The sequence below is a fragment of the Ranitomeya variabilis genome, chromosome 8 (genome assembly GCF_051348905.1).
Source record: "Ranitomeya variabilis isolate aRanVar5 chromosome 8, aRanVar5.hap1, whole genome shotgun sequence".
Classification (NCBI taxonomy): Eukaryota; Metazoa; Chordata; class Amphibia; order Anura; family Dendrobatidae; genus Ranitomeya; species Ranitomeya variabilis.
In genome coordinates this window covers 160,831,871-160,851,295 of record NC_135239.1, presented here as the reverse complement: position 1 = coordinate 160,851,295, position 19,425 = coordinate 160,831,871, and the positions used below count along the sequence as shown (strand labels likewise).

General features: G+C 43.4%; 2 protein-coding genes across 3 annotated transcripts in view; both read left to right on the top strand.

The window, feature by feature from the left end:
• Positions 1–17,832, top strand: part of LOC143787761 (arf-GAP with dual PH domain-containing protein 1-like) — a 57,977-nt gene extending 40,145 nt beyond the window's left edge. For both annotated transcript variants that reach the window (XM_077276778.1, XM_077276779.1), the window contains 7 exons: positions 1,328–1,440; positions 3,322–3,468; positions 6,638–6,721; positions 7,068–7,130; positions 13,479–13,550; positions 15,374–15,602; positions 17,606–17,832. In XM_077276778.1, coding sequence (XP_077132893.1) covers positions 1,328–1,440; positions 3,322–3,468; positions 6,638–6,721; positions 7,068–7,130; positions 13,479–13,550; positions 15,374–15,602; positions 17,606–17,634 — 737 coding nt within the window. In that variant the 3' untranslated portion in view covers positions 17,635–17,832. The remainder of the gene's footprint in view (positions 1–1,327; positions 1,441–3,321; positions 3,469–6,637; positions 6,722–7,067; positions 7,131–13,478; positions 13,551–15,373; positions 15,603–17,605) is intronic.
• Positions 17,833–18,168: 336 nt separating this feature from the next.
• Positions 18,169–19,425, top strand: LOC143787763 (urotensin-2 receptor-like). Its single transcript, XM_077276781.1, has one exon. It carries the CDS (start codon positions 18,317–18,319, stop codon positions 19,289–19,291), a length of 975 nt encoding a protein of 324 aa, XP_077132896.1. The 5' UTR covers positions 18,169–18,316; the 3' UTR covers positions 19,292–19,425.

The window sequence follows — 19,425 nt, the reverse complement described above, 5'->3', positions numbered from 1 at the left end:
TTAGCAATACTTATAATATATTTGTGTAGGTTGACCAATACACGATCCAGCATGTGTAATAACAAATACATCTGTATAAAATATGCACCATCTGTTCATGTGTGATTACTGATTACACATGAAGTCATTGCACTGCAGGCCTTCATATCAGGGAGAACGGTACCTGCATGATCTGTACATAGAGGGGCTGAGAGTAAAGATATACTGCAAGATTGGCTTTGTGTATAGGAGATCAATAGAAGAGATATTGTCACGACTCTGTTGTTGGGTGTCCTGGCACCAGGGGCTCCTTCCCTGTTCCTAACGGTAGGGGCGCCCTAGCTCGCCCAGTTCCCCGGATTACTTCTGATGGTGAAGATACCGGGGCCACGTACCTTGCCTTAGCTCCTGAATCTGCCGTCAGTCTGTACCCTTCCCCCACCCAGGGAAGAGGGGAGTAGTAGTGTACCGTAATACACCAACCAGACTAGCAAGGTAATACAAACCGGGATAAAAGAAAATAGCAATCATACAAATATACTCACACAAACAACAGAGGTAAACACCGGGGAGTGAAAGATGGAGTAAAACCAAAGTAGGAGAAGGAGGGGAATTATCACACACCCAAAACCTGGCAACAGTCTTGGATAAATCCACCAAATGCCTTCTCAAACAACAACCACCATCTCCTAACCATGCAGTATAATCTAGCTCTGGCAATGAGTGCTAGCCAGGGCCCAGATTATATAGGAGATGGGAGTGGCTAACAACGAACAGCTGAAAGCCTTAATGCAGGAAAACTTCCATGAGTGCTCAACTGAGCAGATTAAACCCTGCACTGCTAAAAGAAACCATTTAATATGAATCTGAAGTGCTTCTAAACAGTGCAATAGTATAAGAAATCAGACGCTGAGGTCTTCTGGCTCCTCTCTGTCGTGGTAAACCTGTGACACGTATACTGCAAGATGGAGCTTGGTATAAAAGGAGCTCAGAAGAGAAATATAAATATAATCTTTAGCATGGCCAAAGATTGCTATGTTTCGCTGCTACATCACAGCACAAATCAAGTGTACAGGGTCACTTTGCCGCCTTGATGGTACTAACACCATGATAAGCAAGTCTTGAGACGTCCAACCTCGTCTGAATTTTAGTGACATGCTCATCACAGAATCCTTGGGGTCACAATGTGATTGCATTCACTTATATTGCACTGCGATGTAGCAGCGACACCTCACGAACTCTGGCTGCCTGACAGGTGTTGAGCCCAAAGTCGCCAAGAATCCCCAGCCTAATACCTGTGGAAAGTAGTCTGAACAATAGATGTCAGAAGAAATGGTTTTCATTATAGGAGTGAAGGAAGGAATCCTATTCAAGCGAGGAAGAGATAATGGGCAGTATTTTGCAAGAAAGTTTGTCCTGACGGAGTTGGATGGCACCTTGAAATATTTTATAAAGTCAGATGTAAGTATGAATAAGAATGGATTGATCAGAATTAGAAATTAGATGAATTTCCTATTACAAACCCATACTTCATGGAAGAGGCGTAGCTAGGGGATCAGCTCAGGGAAGGGCAAAACATCTGAGTGGGTCCCTAACCAAGTAGGCCTGATTACATATATAGTGGCGCACCCTAATAATAGACATATCGGGAACCTCACCGCTGACTCGGCTGCTACTGAAAGTAAATCACTATACAAAGATCAACACTGATATTACCGCCATATTGTTAGCTTATAGTGGTAGATACCAGGTACCAGTGCTGCAGATCATATAGGAGATCGCAGCACAGTTATAGATGGTGACTTACAGCTGATGTTCTGTCTGATGGAGTCGCTCACTTTTCCCGACTGTTCCATATGGCCCAGACCGACAAGACAGCTTTTCACAATTGACTTCTCACATTTCCAGCACCGTCGCCATCTATCCCCAACCTACACAAACTCCTCATTCTGCTGATACCCCAGTACTGAGCCACTGCTGCCATATGTGTCCATATTACTGCACCTGCTGTGTGGTAGAAAAATCGTTCTCCTCTTACTGCCCCACATAATAATGCCACCACTGTGCCACTTACAAAGTAAAATGCCTTCTTTGTGCCCTCTAGATGGTAAAACAACCTCTAGAATATATTAATGTTGTGTGCAAGTGCCCTAGAAAACAGTGCCCACATTTTATCCCCTAAAAAGTAATAATGTCCCGTGTGCCACTTGACAGTCATAATACCCTATTTACCCCTATAATAGTAAGTGTCCACTTAACATTAATGATGTTCACTGAGACCTCCCTGGTGTAGCTCCCCTCAACAAAATATACCACCACAACTCTTGTATACACAGTATGCCCCCACAAGTTTCCATCTATACAGTATGATGTCCCTACAGCTCCACTGTAGACAGTATAATGCTCCGAAAACTATATGATGCCTCCACAGTAGTCCTCCCATTATATGATGGCCCCAAAGTAGCCTCCACACTGTATAATGGCCCCTTAGTAGCCCCCACACTGTATAATGGCCCCTTAGTAGCCCCCACACTGTATAATGGCCCCTTAGTAGCTCTCACATTGTATAATGGCTCCCACACTGTATGATGTCCCCACTGTAGCCCCCACACTGTATGACAGCCCCCACAGTAGTCCCTAAACTGTGTGATGGCCTCCACAGTAGTCCATACAGTATAATGGCCCAGTTATTAGCTATCACTCTGTAGGATACTTCCCTTCATATCCCTCACTATGATAGCCCCACTAGAAGACCTCACTCTGTAGGAGGGCCCCTTATTATCCCCAACACCGTATCATAACCTCTTTAGTAGCTCTCACACTGTATCATGGCCCCCTAAGTAGTCACCACACCATAAGAGGCCCCCTTAGTAGCCTTCATTCTGTAGGAGGGTCCACTTAATAATCCACACGTTGTATGATGGCTTCCTTAGTAACCAGCACTATGTATGTGGGCCTGTTTAGTAGCCCCATGCTGTTATAATGGCCTTCTTAGTAGTGTTCTCTTGGCATCTGCCTGAACTATCTATGTAAGCTGGGCAGCTAGGCCATTATTTTCTCCCTCCTCAGCTATCTCCAATGCTCTCCCCATGCACAATGCTTATTTCATGGTCACAGCCCACCACCCATGCTAGTAGCTTCATTGCTGTATCTCTTGGGTTAAAGGCATCAGTTGTAGACTGTCAGGAGTCAATACCACACAGGGGTTGTGGGCCCCTAGAGCTTTTGGATCCTGTTTGCAACTGTGACAAACAAGATGCCTATAGGTACGGTGCTGCATCTGTAGAGATTAACTATGTGTGCAACCATCACTGTTTAACCCAACTATACTTTGTATTTTAGGCAAAGGAACCAAAAGCTGTAATTAAAATTGACAGTATTAATGCCACCTTTCAACCAGAAAAGATGAAGCAAAACCATGGTTTACAGATTACATATGTCAAAGACAACAGAGCAAGGAATTTATTTGTGTACCACAATGATGGGCAGGTAAAGGAGAACTGTTTCTAGTGCGGGTTACAGTACAAGCAGCCCCAGAAGGCCAAAAAGTGGGGAGGATCTGGGATACAGACTTTGTTTTTCATAATATTTTAGGAACTTAGGAGAAAATTTACCAAAGCTGACATTTTATATGGGACTGTCTATTATATCTACGGTATATGTAGGCCTTGCAGTTCTTCACCGATGGACACAGAGAAGTGTTGGATAGTTCCAATTCAAACACCTAAGGCCTCTTTCACACTTCCGTCTACTGTGGGTCGTCGTAATGCGTTGTTGTGACGTATCGGCAGACGTTGTGAAAATAGTGAAAAACGTGCGCAACGCATCCAGTGTTTTGATGGATGTGTTGTTTGTGTTGTTGCCTGAATTTCAATGGAGAAATTTCCGGGGAGACGAGAGAGAGAGACTTTTTCCCGGACTTGAAAATCCTTCCGGGCATGCTCAGAGTGGAAAAACGTGATACGTCGCTGGATTCCTGTTTTTCACAGTCAACAACGCATCCTGCGCCCATTGGCTTCCATTATAGCCAGCGATGGGCAGCGCAGGATGCGTTGCTGACCGATTTTCCGACGTGCAGAAAAAACGTTCCTCTGAACGTTTTCTCCGCCCGACAGACCGTTTTTGGACGACGGATCCAGTGCACGATGGATGAAACGGATGGCCATCGGTCACAATCCGTCGCTAATACAAGTCTATGAGAAAAAACATGATCCTGCAGAAAAATTTGCAGGATCCTGTTTTCTCAAAACTCGACGGATTGTGACGGGAGATGAAAGACGGAAGTGTGAAAGAGGCCTTATGCTTTAGTTATCCTGCTAGGTAAGCCGGTGTCTAGCAGCGGCTTTCTCCCTTCTCCCCAGGTGGGAGTAGAAGTTTAGGAAATGCTTCCCTTTGCTGAAAGCACTTTAGCCTAATTTGCATATTAACTCAAACTGTGATTTCTTGATATTAGAGGAAGTGACTGACAATGTAAAGGTATTGCTGGACTTATCTTTAAACAGGTATGTGACCTATGGGAGGTGAATTCTGCTGACAGATTCCTTTTAATGACATGAGTGCTGCTCATCAGCCTCTTCCAGTTGAAAGATACTGCACATGGGAAAATAATTTTTCGCTTGGAGGAGGTTGATGGACAGATCTGGTCACATGTGTCTCCATCACGCTAGCAAGCATGCAGCAGCTTTATAAATGAGGCAAACATGTAATACCTAATTATTAGTCAAAGCACCAAAATAATATGCTGAACACATTTAACCCATTACTTGCCAAATTAAAGGGCGTCCCAATATTCAATTAAAAATGACAATGAGATGATTTCCTATTTTGAAAACATTCATTTTACAAACACAACACAAAAAATTGGACCTAATTATAAAAAATAAAAAATCTTAGTTGCTAGAAGCTAAAGAGTAGGCGTCCCAAAAAAAGAACATTGGTAGATAACAGGTTAATAAAAATAAAGCGACGACCCCTTAGAGCCTGATATTAGGCTGACTAGTCCTCTGTAGAATCAGTTTTCAGTAATCATCTCATTATCATGATAGGCAGGATTACAATAAAAGGTATCTATCATCTATACAATTCAATAGGTGATAGTCACAGCTCACCTCCACTCCCTCCCTGCATGATGAACTTTGCCCAGATCAGAGCATACCTAGAAAACTCTCCTGTAGAAGTCAGTGAGTCAGGTCCAGACTCCCGCTGTCTATGTCCCATGTTGAGTTGCGTACCAAGACCACACCGCTGCTATGGAGCCTCGACTGTTATCGCACATTCAAATGTATCGACAATCTGGATGCCAATACAATTAAAACCAATGATTAAAGAGGGGAACATCCGCTCCCGCCTTCATCATTCTCCCTCAGCGTCTGAGATCTGATGTCTCAGCACAGCGGGCCCGTTGACGTCACTACATGGCACCTGCTGCGCTGAGATGTGCTGCGCCTCACACCAAACGCTGAAGAGATCAGAGCAGCGGTGGAACGAAGAGTATTTATTTTGTAATCAATGAGAACATTGTGGGGTGCATTATACTACATGGAAGACAATGTGGGACCCATTATACTGTATGGAAGGAAATGGGGGCCCATTATACTACATGACAGACTATGTGGGGCTATTATACTACATGGAAGACTAGGTGGGGCCCATTATACTGCATAGAGGACTATGTGGGGCCCATTATACTGTATAAAGGACTATGTTGGGCCCATTATACTGTGTGGATGAATATGTGGGGCCCATTATACTGTATGGAGGACTATGTGGAGTCCATTATACTACATGGAGGACTACGTTGGACTCATTATACTGTATGGAGGACTATGTGGGGACCATTATACTGCGTAAAGGACTATGTTGGGCTGATTATACTGTATGGAGGACTATGTGGGGACTATTATGCTGTATGGAGGACAATGTGGGCCCCATTATACTGTATGTAGGACAATGGACTGTGTGTGGGCTATTAAACTGTATGGAGGGCTGAGTTGGGGGTCACCATACCTTGTCGGGGGTACAGTTGGGTCATCACTCTGTGTGTCGAGGGTACTGTGGAGGAATTCACTATGGGGGTATCATACTGTGTTTGGGGGGCACTTTCATTGGCATCATACTTCACGGGGTCAATGAAAGGGGAATCTAGGGGCTTCAATAGCAGGACAATTATTTTGTAAGGACTGTAAAGTTGTGAGATACCCTCTTCTGTGACCTCGATGAATATTCTTTTTTTTTTTAGGGAGGGGGCTTGGCCAATTAGAACTTCTGCTATGGGTGGGGCCACATGGTTTCTGTGTATGCCCCTGCCCATGTTACTGCTGTAAGGCAGGTCTAACAGCAGCTCAGGCAAGATGTCTCTCCATAATCATTCGGAGAAAATAAAATAAATCAACAGTCAGAAAAAACTGATTTTAAAAAAAGAATATGTATCATCTGCATGTATGTATTAAAATGAACAAATAACTAATAAAGCGTCATTTAACTGCACCTTTTTGGGGAAACATAATGGCACTGCGTGGAAGCTGTGTGCTGCTTCTGTGACTCTTCTGCACATTAACCCTCGGTTACAATACATGGTGCAGATTGCAGTTCATGCTTAATGCTGGGGAGATGCAGTAACTTTGGATTTATTAATCTTTCACTTTTTTTTTTCTCATAGGAAATCGTCCGCTGGTTTAATGCCATCCGAGCTGCTCAATTTCACTACATGAAAGTTGCATTTCCCACAGCAAATGATAAAGAGGTAAGCAGGTGTAAGATAAGGGATGAGATCTGGGTTGGGGGATACATGTGTCTATATTCTCTAACAGCTTTATAAAAGTGGCCACAAGACACATTGTGCACATGGTCTTATAGTGTCGAAGAACGCAGTGTTTCTGCTCCCGGTCCTTGAGTGCAGAGATTTAGGATTCCTATTATCACAGCATACCCTCACACCCCACCCTAAGAGTTGTATAGACCGGTTGCTCCTCCAGCCTTGCTCAATAGTCATGGATTACCTAGAGATAATCTGATGTAATTCTTTGTTTAGAGGTGATCTAATGTAATTGTTAGCATGTGAAACTTCCTGTGTATTTCTTAATACCTAGATTATAAGTCGTTTGCCTCGGAATTTTTTAAAGGAAGGATATATGGAAAAAACTGGACCAAAGGTAGGTGAAACTAATGTTGTAACATTACATTTATATATATTGTGAGGGGTTGACTCACTCCGCTGCTTCACAAGGTAGTTACAGGCACAGTTCTGGCATAGCTCCCAACCGTCCCGGATCCCGCGGGACTGTCCTGATTTTGACAGTCAGCCCCAGGATCCCGGGCGGGACATTAGTTGTCCCGCACTACGTGCCTAGGGCGGGGACAATGCAGGGGGCGGCACCTGAGTAACTTAGGTTTGTGGCTGTTTTTTTTTTTTTTTATAAAAGCTGGGTCACCTCCCCACCGACCCCGCCCCCTGTGCGGCGCTGCCACGCTGAGGGAGAGAGCCAGCAGCGATCAAGATGAAAGGTCAGCGACTCACTACCTCCTGTGTGTGCACGGAGCTCCGGCTTCTCCTGCTCTTATCTGGTATCCCGGCAGAGAAGGAGAGACGGGGGAGGTGCCGGGACAGTGCAGAGCTGTGAGCAGGAGAAACTGAAGAGCTGCACATGGACATCAGCCGCCCCTGCACCACAGAGGAGATTGTGTGTGTGTGTGTGATGTGTGTGATGCTGCATGTGTGTGTGTGTGTGTGTGTGATGCTGCATGTGTGTGTGTGTGTGAGATGCTGCATGTGTGTGTGTGTGTGTGTGATGCTGCATGTGTGTGTGTGTGAGATGCTGCATGTGTGTGTGTGTCTGATGCTGCATGTGTGTGTGTGTCTGATGCTGCATGTGTGTGTGTGTGATGCTGCGTGTGTGTGTGTGTGTGTGTGTGATGCTGCATGTGTGTGTGTGTCTGATGCTGCATGTGTGTGTGATGCTGCATGTGTGTGTGTGTGTGTGTGTGATGCTGCATGTGTGTGTGTGTGAGATGCTGCATGTGTGTGTGTGTCATGTCTGTATGAGGTATCTGGTGTGTATGTGATGGCTGCGTGTGTGATGGCTGCGTGTGTGTGATGGCTGCGTGTGTGTGATGGCTGCGTGTGTGTGATGGCTAGGTGTGTGTGTGTGATGGCTGGGTGTGTGTGATGGCTGGGTGTGTGTGATGGCTGGGTGTGTGTGATGGCTGCGTGTGTGTGTGTGATGGCTGCGTGTGTGTTTGATGGTTGCGTGTGTGTGATGGCTGGGTGTGTGTGTGATGGCTGCGTGTGTGTGATGGCTGCGTGTGTGTGTGTGATGGCTGCGTGTGTGTGATGGCTGCGTGTGTGTGTGTAATGGCTGCGTGTGTGTGTGTGATGGCTGGGTGTGTGAACAAAGAGAAAAAGAACCCATGCAATAAAACATGCACACCTGCTACAATTTTATGAAAAAATATAAAGAACAATTTTTATTACAAGCAGAAAACACAATGCAACCATAAAATCAATTAAAAACAGTATAAATACAAAACACCCCCAAACATCAGTCAAATGTAATTGGCAAAAAAATGTGCAAATACACACTATATGTCCTATACCAATGACCTAAGTATACATAAATCAGTAACACATGATATAAGGCATTATTGATTCTTTATATTATAAGTGGTGCACCCGCCATTATTATTTTTTCGGCTGCGTGTGTGTGTGATGGCTGCGTGTGTGATGCATTTGTGTTAAAGCTGCATGTGTTTGTGAGCTGCGTTTGTGATGCTGCGTGTGTATGTTTGATACTGCGTGTGTGTGTGTGATGCTGCATGTGTGTGTGATGCTGCATGTGTGTGAGCTGCGTGCGTGTGAGCCGTGTGTGTGAGCTGTGTGCGTGTGTGTGAGCGTGTATGTGAGCTGCGTGCCTGTATGTCATTATACAGTATGGAGAACTGTGGCCATTATACAGTATGGAGCATCATGTGCAGTCATTATACATTATGGAGCATCATGTCATTATACAGTATGGAGCATCATGTGCAGTCATTATACAGTATGGAGCATCATGTGCAGCCAGTATACAGTATGGAGCATCATGTGCAGCCAGTATACAGTATGGAGCATCATGTGCGGTCATTATACAGCATGAAGCATCATGTGCGGTCATTATACAGTATGGAGCATCATATGCGGTCATTATACAGTATGGAGCATCATGTGCAGTCATTATACAGTATGGAGCATCATGTGCAGTCATTATACAGTATGGAGCATCATGTGCGGTCATTAGACAGTATGGAGCATCATGTGCAGCCAGTATACAGTATGGAGCATCATGTGCGGTCATTATACAGTATGCAGCATCATGTGCGGTCATTATACAGTATGGAGCATCATGTGCGGTCATTATACAGTATGGAGCATCATGTGCGGTCATTATACAGTATGGAGCATCATGTGCGGTCATTAAACAGTATGGAGCATCATGTGCGGTCATTATACAGTATGGAGAATCATGTGGGGCCATTATACAGTATGGAGCATCATGTGCGGTCATTATACAGTATTGAGCATCATGTGCGGTCATTAGACAGTATGGAGCATCATGTGTGGTCATTATACAGTATGGAGAATCATGTGTGGTCATTATACAGTATGGAGAATCATGTGGGGCCATTATACAGTATGGAGCATCATGTGCGGTCATTATACAGTATGGAGCATCATGTGCGGTCATTATACAGTATGCAGCCTCATGTGCGGTCATTATACAGTATGGAGCATCATGTGCGGTCATTATACAGTATGGAGCATCATGTGCGGTCATTAGAAAGTATGGAGCATCATGTGTGGTCATTATACAGTATGGAGAATCATGTGGGGCCATTATACAGTATGGAGCATCATGTGCGGTCATTATACAGTATTGAGCATCATGTGCGGTCATTAGACAGTATGGAGCATCATGTGTGGTCATTATACAGTATGGAGAATCATGTGTGGTCATTATACAGTATGGAGAATCATGTGGGGCCATTATACAGTATGGAGCATCATGTGCGGTCATTATACAGTATGGAGCATCATGTGCGGTCATTATACAGTATGGAGCATCATGTGTGGCCATTATACAGTATGGAGCATCATGTGCGGTCATTATACAGTATGCAGCCTCATGTGCGGTCATTATACAGTATGGAGCATCATGTGCGGTCATTATACAGTATGGAGCATTATGTGCGGCCATTATACAGTATGCATGCGGTCATTATACAGTATGGAGCGTCATGTGTGTTTATTATACAGTATGGAGCGTCATGTGTGGCCATTATACAGTATGGGACATCATGTGTGGTCATTATACAGTATGGAGCACTGTGTGGCCATATTATTTTGTTTATAATTATTGTATATGAAATAGTGTGATCGGCAGTGCTAAATGGGTGTGGTTGGGACGTGCATATGGGTGTGACTAATTATGAATGGGTGTGGTCAGAGGCGTGGCCTAAAATTTGCCGCACTGGTCACTACTGAGTATGTACATAAAGTGCAGCACAGATTCATCTCCACTCCGTCTCCACAGCACTGGTCACTACTGAGCATGTACATAAAGTGCAGCACAGATTCATCTCACCTGCAACTCCACAGCACTGGTCACTACTGAGCATGTACATAACGTGCAACACAGATTCATCTCAACCAAAAGCCGAGATCCTTAGATCAGGAACAGAACAGAAATTTATAGGACATTTCATAACTTTCCCAAATTATTATGTTATCCAAGAAGTATTGTTTCTCCTTGCGGAGATCAACATGCAAAGCATGCCGAGATGAGGAGACTTAAAGCGGCAATGCTCCTCTTGGTAATATGCTAATTATCTCTTCAGAGAGGAAGAGAGCTAGAACTCTAGTGCCACCTATTGGAAGGTAGCAATCCTACAAGTCATTGTTGACCCTTTAATAAATTGACTTGTAGGATTGCTACCTTCCAATAGGTGGCACTAGAGTTCTAGCTCTCTTCCTCTCTGAAGAGATAATTACCAAATTATTATGGAAACATTTACATCACATCCTGCATTGTACTACTGTACCCAATTTATTATATATTTTATGAGTCGGAGTCAGTCCATTTTATACCGACTCCAACTCCGACTCCACCAAAATGGACACTGACTCCATTACTCCAACTCAACATCCCTGCGAGAAAAACAATGCACTTCTCACATTTTTCCTGGATCCTAATATCCTAAAACCTAAAACCTATAATAGGAGATTTGACTCTATGGTGAAGCAAAATATATATATTCAAAACAGACACAGAAACATAAAACCTAGAAACTGCATTGCATAAATGTATAATATCTCCCCAAAATATAAAGCTATATATTGAGCAGTAACAAAGTTTTTATAAGCAAAACACCAATTGACAAAACAGTACCATTTGAAAAAGACAGGATAAAACAGGAAAAGGGCCAAGAGGCGTTCAGTGCATCCATGAACAGTAGAGAGATGTCACCACTGCACTAGATACCAGAAGACAATTATAGACTGAAACATTGAAAAAGGGTCACGCAAATAGAAGGAAGACCATAGTAGGTAAGTATATAACAATCCTCTGTGTCCACTCATAATTGACTTAACATGACTCCCATGTGCATGATGAAGGTATAAGAGTAAACATAAAAGTAAACATGAGTTAGTATGCAAACAACTGGAGACAAAGTGCATGAGGAAAGTATTTAGGGGTCAACCACATCATCCATTGAAGAGCTAATTACAATAATCACCATGATGTAAGAGGAGACAACTATGCACATGAGCACACATATACAAAGAAAGATACTAACCCGAGTACATGTTCAGGAATAATGCCACTGCCCCACACTCCAACGCGCGTTTCACAAGTGTTTCCTCAGGGAGTGATCAAATGGGGTCCATGGAGTGAGTGGGGTCCTGTGGTTACCCTTTCAGTCTCAAGCATTGTTTATTCTGTAGCAGAAGGCTGAACACTGATAGTTCTCCTGTTCTCTCCCTGCCCTGATCATGAGTGCAGGGAAGGGGTATAGAGGACTGTGCAGGTGCAATTATACAGTGGCTCAGTTCTCTCTGTTATGGGGCCGAGCCTCTCTCATTAAGATGGAGTTTGGGGAGTCAACATCTCACTTCAAGTCTAGTGCTGAGTGTATTTTTAGCAAAATGTCCGCCCAGATTGGTTACACTTGCAGTTTATTTGGTAGTTTTGCATGTTATAACACTCAAAGGTCTAACAATCGTTTTCTATATATTAACCATTTCATTTTAGACCAGACAACCCCTTTAAGGAATACAACACAAAATACTCAAAAAAGTGGAGCTCAGTCATCATCCTTCCACTTCACCATTCTGTGTGTAGCTGTGAGACAACTAGCTGCAGCAGAAGCCTCCCTGCGGTGTCAATTCCTTAACAACCATGATAGTTTATTGTAGGCTGTAGCCTTGACAGTGACATGGACAGATTTTACCATAATGGAAAATTACCACTACCCCATAACATAGTCGGGGGTGACGGACTAAACCCAACTTTAGACATTGTTGTGATTGAACATGTGGACCAAAGCTGATAACGTTATTCACCATTGTGAGCCCATTCACTCAATACCGCCATGCATGGAGACTCAGCACTCTACTAGTTAAATATTGTTTCGACTTTTGTGTTGTCCTGGAGAATGTAGCTCTACTTTTTCCATTTTTGCCTGACAATCACTTTTATGTATAAATGGTGATCTGATAACTTGCAGTGTAGGACAATTTATTTATCTAAAGGTAGCCATACATATGAGATAGACTGAACAAGTAATGCTTTCGTGTTCGCTCCTGAACACGCATGTTTATTTCTCTAGTGGAGAGTGGAATAATGCTAGTGGGGTCTGCCCCCAGGAACAAAACCAAACTTATACCAATCATTTAGCCATTCAAAGGAAATTGCTGTGCTTGGCTGCCATGCCTAATGTCTACGGCACACTGGGGATGGTCACCAATTTTGACTATGGAAATGTATTTAATCCTAGCAGGATATCTACTGATATGGGTCATAAACCCAGCCAAAGCCACCTGGCACGTGTCCTATTCAAATTGCTAAGTAATCCGATGTATCGTGCTTCATGAATATTCATTTGTTTCCCAGAGGAATATAAGTCTCCCTACTCCGGTTTTCACTCTCCACATGGAGAGACGTTTTCCTTTAGACACCCTGTCAGAGGCCTGTCATCCAGACAAACCAGTTCTCGTTTTGCACTGATGAGGGGCGAAAACCCGGCAACACGTGTCTGCAAATGGAGTGTCTGCTTTAGCTTTATACCCTGAGCCATTTTCCAAGGCTCGTTAAAGGGTCGATATTGACTTTCAGAATACCTACCCCAATAGTTGGCACTACTGCTCTCTTCCTCTCTGAAGACATAAATAGCAAAAAATACATTCTGAATATGAAATTATTGAACATTTTATACATTTAAAACCCCATGTATTTCTTTCTTTACAGCCTACAGATGCTTTTAAAAAAAGATGGTTCACCCTAGATCACCGGAGATTAATGTACTTCAAAGACCCACTGGTAAATCCTCAAGTACAGAGATTTGGAAGTAATATTATGTGTAGATTGTGTGTAGTATTGTCACTGGCAGATGCCCAATGGTGGGGAAGAAAGTCCGAGAGTCAGATCCTATTGTTTAGTGGTGGAGACTGGAGACGAAACGTTCACACCAATGAAACACAGGGGATGTCATTTTGATGGGAATATCAATAGGTACTTCTGAGATCTGACATCTAAGGCTGCTTGGACGTGTTTTACCATGCCCTACAATTAGCTTAAACATCTTCCCAGAAGAAAGACGACAACTGCTCGTGATTGCAAGATTAACAGAAAACATCCAAAGAGGTTGATGAAAGTGGAGGCTACTTTCTTCTGTGCAGAAAAACTAATAAAATACCTTCCACCTTAATCAAAGTCGTTGGCTGTCGCCTCTAGACCTGGTAGCGTTAGTAGGACTTGTTGTCTTTCTTCTTGGAATACATTTATGCTAATAAAAGGGAATGGAAAGACTTGTTCTAGTAATCTTAGGCTACTTTCACACTAGCATCGTGCACTGCACGTCGCTATGCGTCGTTTGGTTGAAAAAACGCATCCTGCAAAACTGCTTGCAGGATGCGTTTTTTCACCATTGATTCGCATTAGCGTCGCATTGCGACGCTTTGCCACACGTCGCAACCGTCGTGCGACGGTTGCGCCGTGTTGTGGCGGACCGTCGGCTGCAAAAAACGTTACATGTAACGTTTTTTGCTGCCGACGGACCGCCATTTCCGACCGCGTATGCGCGGCCGGAACTCCGCCCCCACCTCCCCGCACCTCACAATGGGGCGGCGGATGCGCTGGAAAAATGCATCCGCTGCCCCCGTTGTGCGGCGCATTCACTGCTAGCGTCGGTATGTCGGCCAGACGCACTGCAACGGGCCGAGTACGACGCTAGTGTGAAAGTAGCCTTAGCCGAGATCAGGCATCTGGATCTCAGGAGACCTAAATCTGCCTAATCCCTACTGAAATGTAGACCATCGTATCACCAGGGTATCATTGCCAACATCAAACCATACCTCACCAACATTAGTAGGTTCCTAAAGGGGTTCTTCAGCCATTAGACGTTGTTCTTAAATGGGTTTAGATGGGTTAGAGAAACAAAAGAAATGGTTCTGATACCCTCAGCGATCCACCACAGGTCCAATCTGACTTACATGATCCCGTTGGTCTATGTCTCCCTTTCGTTAATCTGTCTGATCTCCTTTGAGAATAGATTTCATAAGCTAAAAATCCCATCAAGGCAGTTTGGAGACCACTATTGTGAATGTGACTGGGTCTGTGTACAGCTCCTCGCGCTCGTACGAGTATTCTAGAAATTAAATGTTGTGTAAAGCTTTCTTCACACGTCACTGTTTATCATTTTTTATGTTGTTAGGTTTTTTCCTGACTGATTATATCCTATGGGGTTATTGTTTGCAGATGTTTGTATGGTAAATCACTGATGTGTGAATAGGGACTAATAAAAGGTTTCGGCTATGTTCACACAAATGCTGTATTTTTTTTATCTGCACCAAACTACTCAATAACAATCTTCTCTGATTATTGCATCTTCACTGCTTTATTGAATGCATTATTTATCACACTTATTTGATGTGTTTTTTGGTGCAGAATTGAAACTGCTTTTTAATGCCTGTTTATAGTAGAGAAAACTAAAATTCTTCGCTTAAAAACGCAACTGTTTTTTTTAAAGCTCCCAATAGAAAAAAATGCAATAAAATGCACATTTCAAAAGCGTAAAAAAAGTGTTTTTAAATAATCTAGATCTGCATTAACAAGGTTTTCTACATTTTTCTTTTATATTTCAGGATGCGTTTGCTAAAGGTGAGGTGTTTTTAGGCAGCAGCGAGCACGGCTATCAAGTGAAGGCTGAGATAGTCCCAAACTCATACAGCAATATATGGAATTATGGCATATCTATTAGCACTCCTGATCGCACCTACCTGTTTACCTGCGAGAGTGAACAAGAACGGGAAAATTGGCTCAGCGTCTTCAAGAAGGTGATCAGTATACCCATGACTGTGCGAGAATTTGCAGGTAAAGCAACTATACATCTATCATCTATCTAATAACTATCATCTACTGTACCTATCTACAGTATCTATCTACAGTGGGGAAAATAAGTATTTTATACTCTGTCGATTTTGCAAGTTACAAGATGAGCCTTAATTATATGAAAAACTCCTGTGAGTCCCCATGTGAGAGGCCTCTCGCCCAGCCAAATCTGATTTCCTGCTTTGCACTGATGAGGGGCAAACACCTCGACACACATCTGCAAATGGGGTGTTTGGTTTTGCTTCTTATCCTAAGTCATGTTGCCTGGCTCATTAATGGGTCTATATTGACTTTTAGAATTTCTACATTCAATAGGTAGAAATAGAGTCCAAGTCCAATTTCTCTCTGAAGAGGCCATGTGTATAGGAAAAACTGACAGCCACAGAAAAAAAAAACAGGTCATTCCTTGTGGTGTGGATTGCAGGACACTATCCACCTCCCCCATACTGAGCTCTTAAGGGGATCCTCTTTAGATCTCTACGCTGAACCTATACACTATTCAGTGACGTTTTGATACAGACCCTGATATGGTCAAAACGTTACCTTATCTTTACAAAAAAAATGTTTGATCCTGCTGTGGTATTACCTACAATTGTAAATAAAGACTAATTTTGCAATCATTACATTGCTTGAGTGCGGCGTTTCCTTTTTTCTAATCAAGCAAGTGGTGGCAGCTCTCAGCCAAGTCAGTAGGTGGTAATTAGAGGGGTTGCCTCATTTTATTACAAGGGTAACATTGGAAAGTGTTTATAAATCAATCAACATTGCAATTTATTTTGTTTTTATCTTTGCATTTTTGCTCCCCGTTTCAACATCTGTAACTTTTTTGTTTTTTAGATAACCTAGGTTTTGCATGAAAAATGTTTGCGCTTTAATCTTAAATGACACCATACATTTTTACCAAATGTGGAACTTGAACCAGCAATCATCTGATTACTTATACTATGAAAATGGAGATGTTCTGTGAAGCTCCGCTTGGGACTGAGCTTTACAGGATTACCAAGATGGCAGCAATGGGCCCCCAACTGCCATGTCAACCCACTGGTGCCTCACAGTCACGGTGCGAAAGGGTGATAGGAGACGGATTTCTTACATTTACATGTTACATATCGGCAGATCTCCTAGGCAAGGATTGCACGCTTGCCCTCTGCTATACAAGCTCTGCTCTGGAGCTGGATGGATTTTGGCAGCTTCAGTGTCCCTGCGCAGCTCTCGTGCTGCCGAGGCAAAGCTGCTGCTGCAGAATGGTAGTGAGCACAGCTAAGGCCAATACCAAGCTGTCAATCACTAGAAACGTAAGACAATCCTTTTAAATGATTAATCAACAGAAAACTAACATAAAACCAAAAAAGTAAGAAATGGATTGTCACCATTTCTGATATGAGCTCTGCACCTACCAACAAGTAAAAGCAGCGCACAGAAACTTATATGATGTGTCCAGGACATTTATATTGTTGGCCTATGTCATCAATACCAAATCAGTGAATGTCCTGCTCTGGCCACCGACATTGATCATCTGGATAGAGATGAAACTGGCAAAGCACTGAACATTTAGCAGTGGCCGCGAATGCTACTGCAGGCTCTCTCCCATACCCGTGAATAGTAGAGAGATTGCAGTATATTCATGGCCCCTATACATTGCATGTTGTTATCGCACTATTGTTGCAGCACGGCATTTTCAATCAGTGGATCGGTGGAGTGCAGAAGGTGGATCCCATCCTTTTTCATACTGATGACCTATCCTAAGAACAGATTATCAATCTTAGGGTCTCAGAAATCCCCGGTAATGATAACAGCTATTACACACAGTGTAAAGCAGAGTACAAATGTAATTCCAAATGGTCCCTGCGCACACGCAGAGGTCCCTCATCCATGTATTCCATTGTTACATGTGACTTTCAATGTTAGAACTGTGTTACCTTAGATTTCGGTTTATTTGCACTTCATTGAATTGATCCTAACGTTTGTTCTCTTTTTTCTCTTAGTTGAAGCTCAATTTAAACACCGCTCCTAACACACGACTGCCAGAACCACAAGCAATCTCAAGGACAACATTGCAGCCATTCAGACACTGGACTGCTTCCCTATCACTGCGCCATATTTCAGCATGTTGTTGAACCTACTGTATGTCTGTTTTATGGCCTGGTAATTCATTGTTTAGCGCTGTGCCAGGCGGCTGTTTTCTCTGCCTAATAAACTGTTATAAGGGTAACACATGCAGTCTCTCTATTAAAGTTTACCACCGGTTACTCTGAAATTCATGCAAAATCGATTAAGTGTAGAAATAAATGTGAAAATAAATCGATAGCATTGGTCTGCTTAGTTAGAGCCCACGGACAGATGAAATCATGAAGGATGGACAAGCAATGAAGGGGTGGAGAACAGGGAGGCAACGAGGGGCCGCGCAATTCACACCACTCACTCACTCTATACACCTCTGCGTGAAGGAAGCTTTTGGTTTTATGCCCAAGCTGTCTGATGCATATATGAGGAATGAAATGAACAGTTATGGGAACAAGGACTGAGATCGATTTACTAGTACAAATCATCGTGTTGGGTTTTAACTCCACAAGGAAAGCTAGAAGTGATCCACATTGAAAGCCTGGCCCATGGACCTTCTAATTAATTGTAATTATTCATGAAGAATTCAATATTCACTTGAGACAAGATCCCATCCAGTCTATTCTGCTTCATGTATGAGTAGAACAATGGATGCACAAGATGAAGCCAACATGTCTATGGAATCTCCTGGCTCCGCTGAAGAGGTCCTGGTCACCTCCACGCTGAGCGTGCTACTCACAGTCATGTTTCTCCTGGGGATGGCTGGAAACATATATGTACTGGTGATTACTGTGTTATCTCACAGACCGGTAGGTTCTATGTGTGTCCACGTGGTGAACCTTGCTTTGGCAGATCTTTTGTATCTATCAACCATTCCTTTTGTAGTGAGCACGTACCTGGCCAGGGACTGGTACTTTGGAGATATTGGCTGCAGACTTCTCCTGAGTATGGACTTGTTCACCATGCACGCCAGCATCTATACTCTCACTGCAATGAGCCTGGAGAGATATCAGGTGATCGTGCAACCTTTAAAGGCCCGCGTTTCCCAGAGCTGTCGAAAGTTGACCAGCCTGACAATCTGGCTTATATCTTTTTTCTTAACATTGCCTATGATGTGCATGATGCAGCTCCAGGACAGCCAGTATGGGTCAGGCAAGAAAATCTGCTTTCCTACATGGACGCCGGAGTCATTCCGACATTACCTAACAGTCCTTTTCTTTACAAGCATCCTGGGCCCCGGTCTGATCATATTATGTCTCTATAGCTGCCTTGTGAGGGCATACCGGATGTCAGGACAAGAACTTCGACGGTCAAGCCGGAAACTCGACCAGTGTGTTATGTTCCGCATATTTGCAATCATCGGTGTTTACTGGGCCTGCTTCGTCCCTTTTTGGGCTTGGCAGCTGGCAAAATCTTATCAATATGAGATTTTAGGACTGGAAATATCTTCTCAAATTTACCTAAATTTTGGAGTTACCTGCCTAACCTACGCCAACAGTTGTGTGAATCCACTCCTCTACACATTGTTGACTCGCAACTACAGAGAGTATGTAACCAAACGGGTGCGTGAAACCAATACTGAGGGGCAGAAGAGGACCCTGGAGAGATAAATCATACAGATGCAATCTAGAAGAAGGGTCTTTAGTTTGACAATAACATGGAGCTTGTATTGGATGAGGCCCATGTCGCGGCTCGTCTTGTCACTTGTGATGTGGAATGCAGACAGCAGGACTCTTGTTTTCTG

Excerpts from the sequence above, each read along its gene's own strand:
- LOC143787763 (XM_077276781.1), top strand. The coding sequence starts at position 18,317 with ATGAGTAGAACAATGGATGCACAAGATGAAGCCAACATGTCTATGGAA.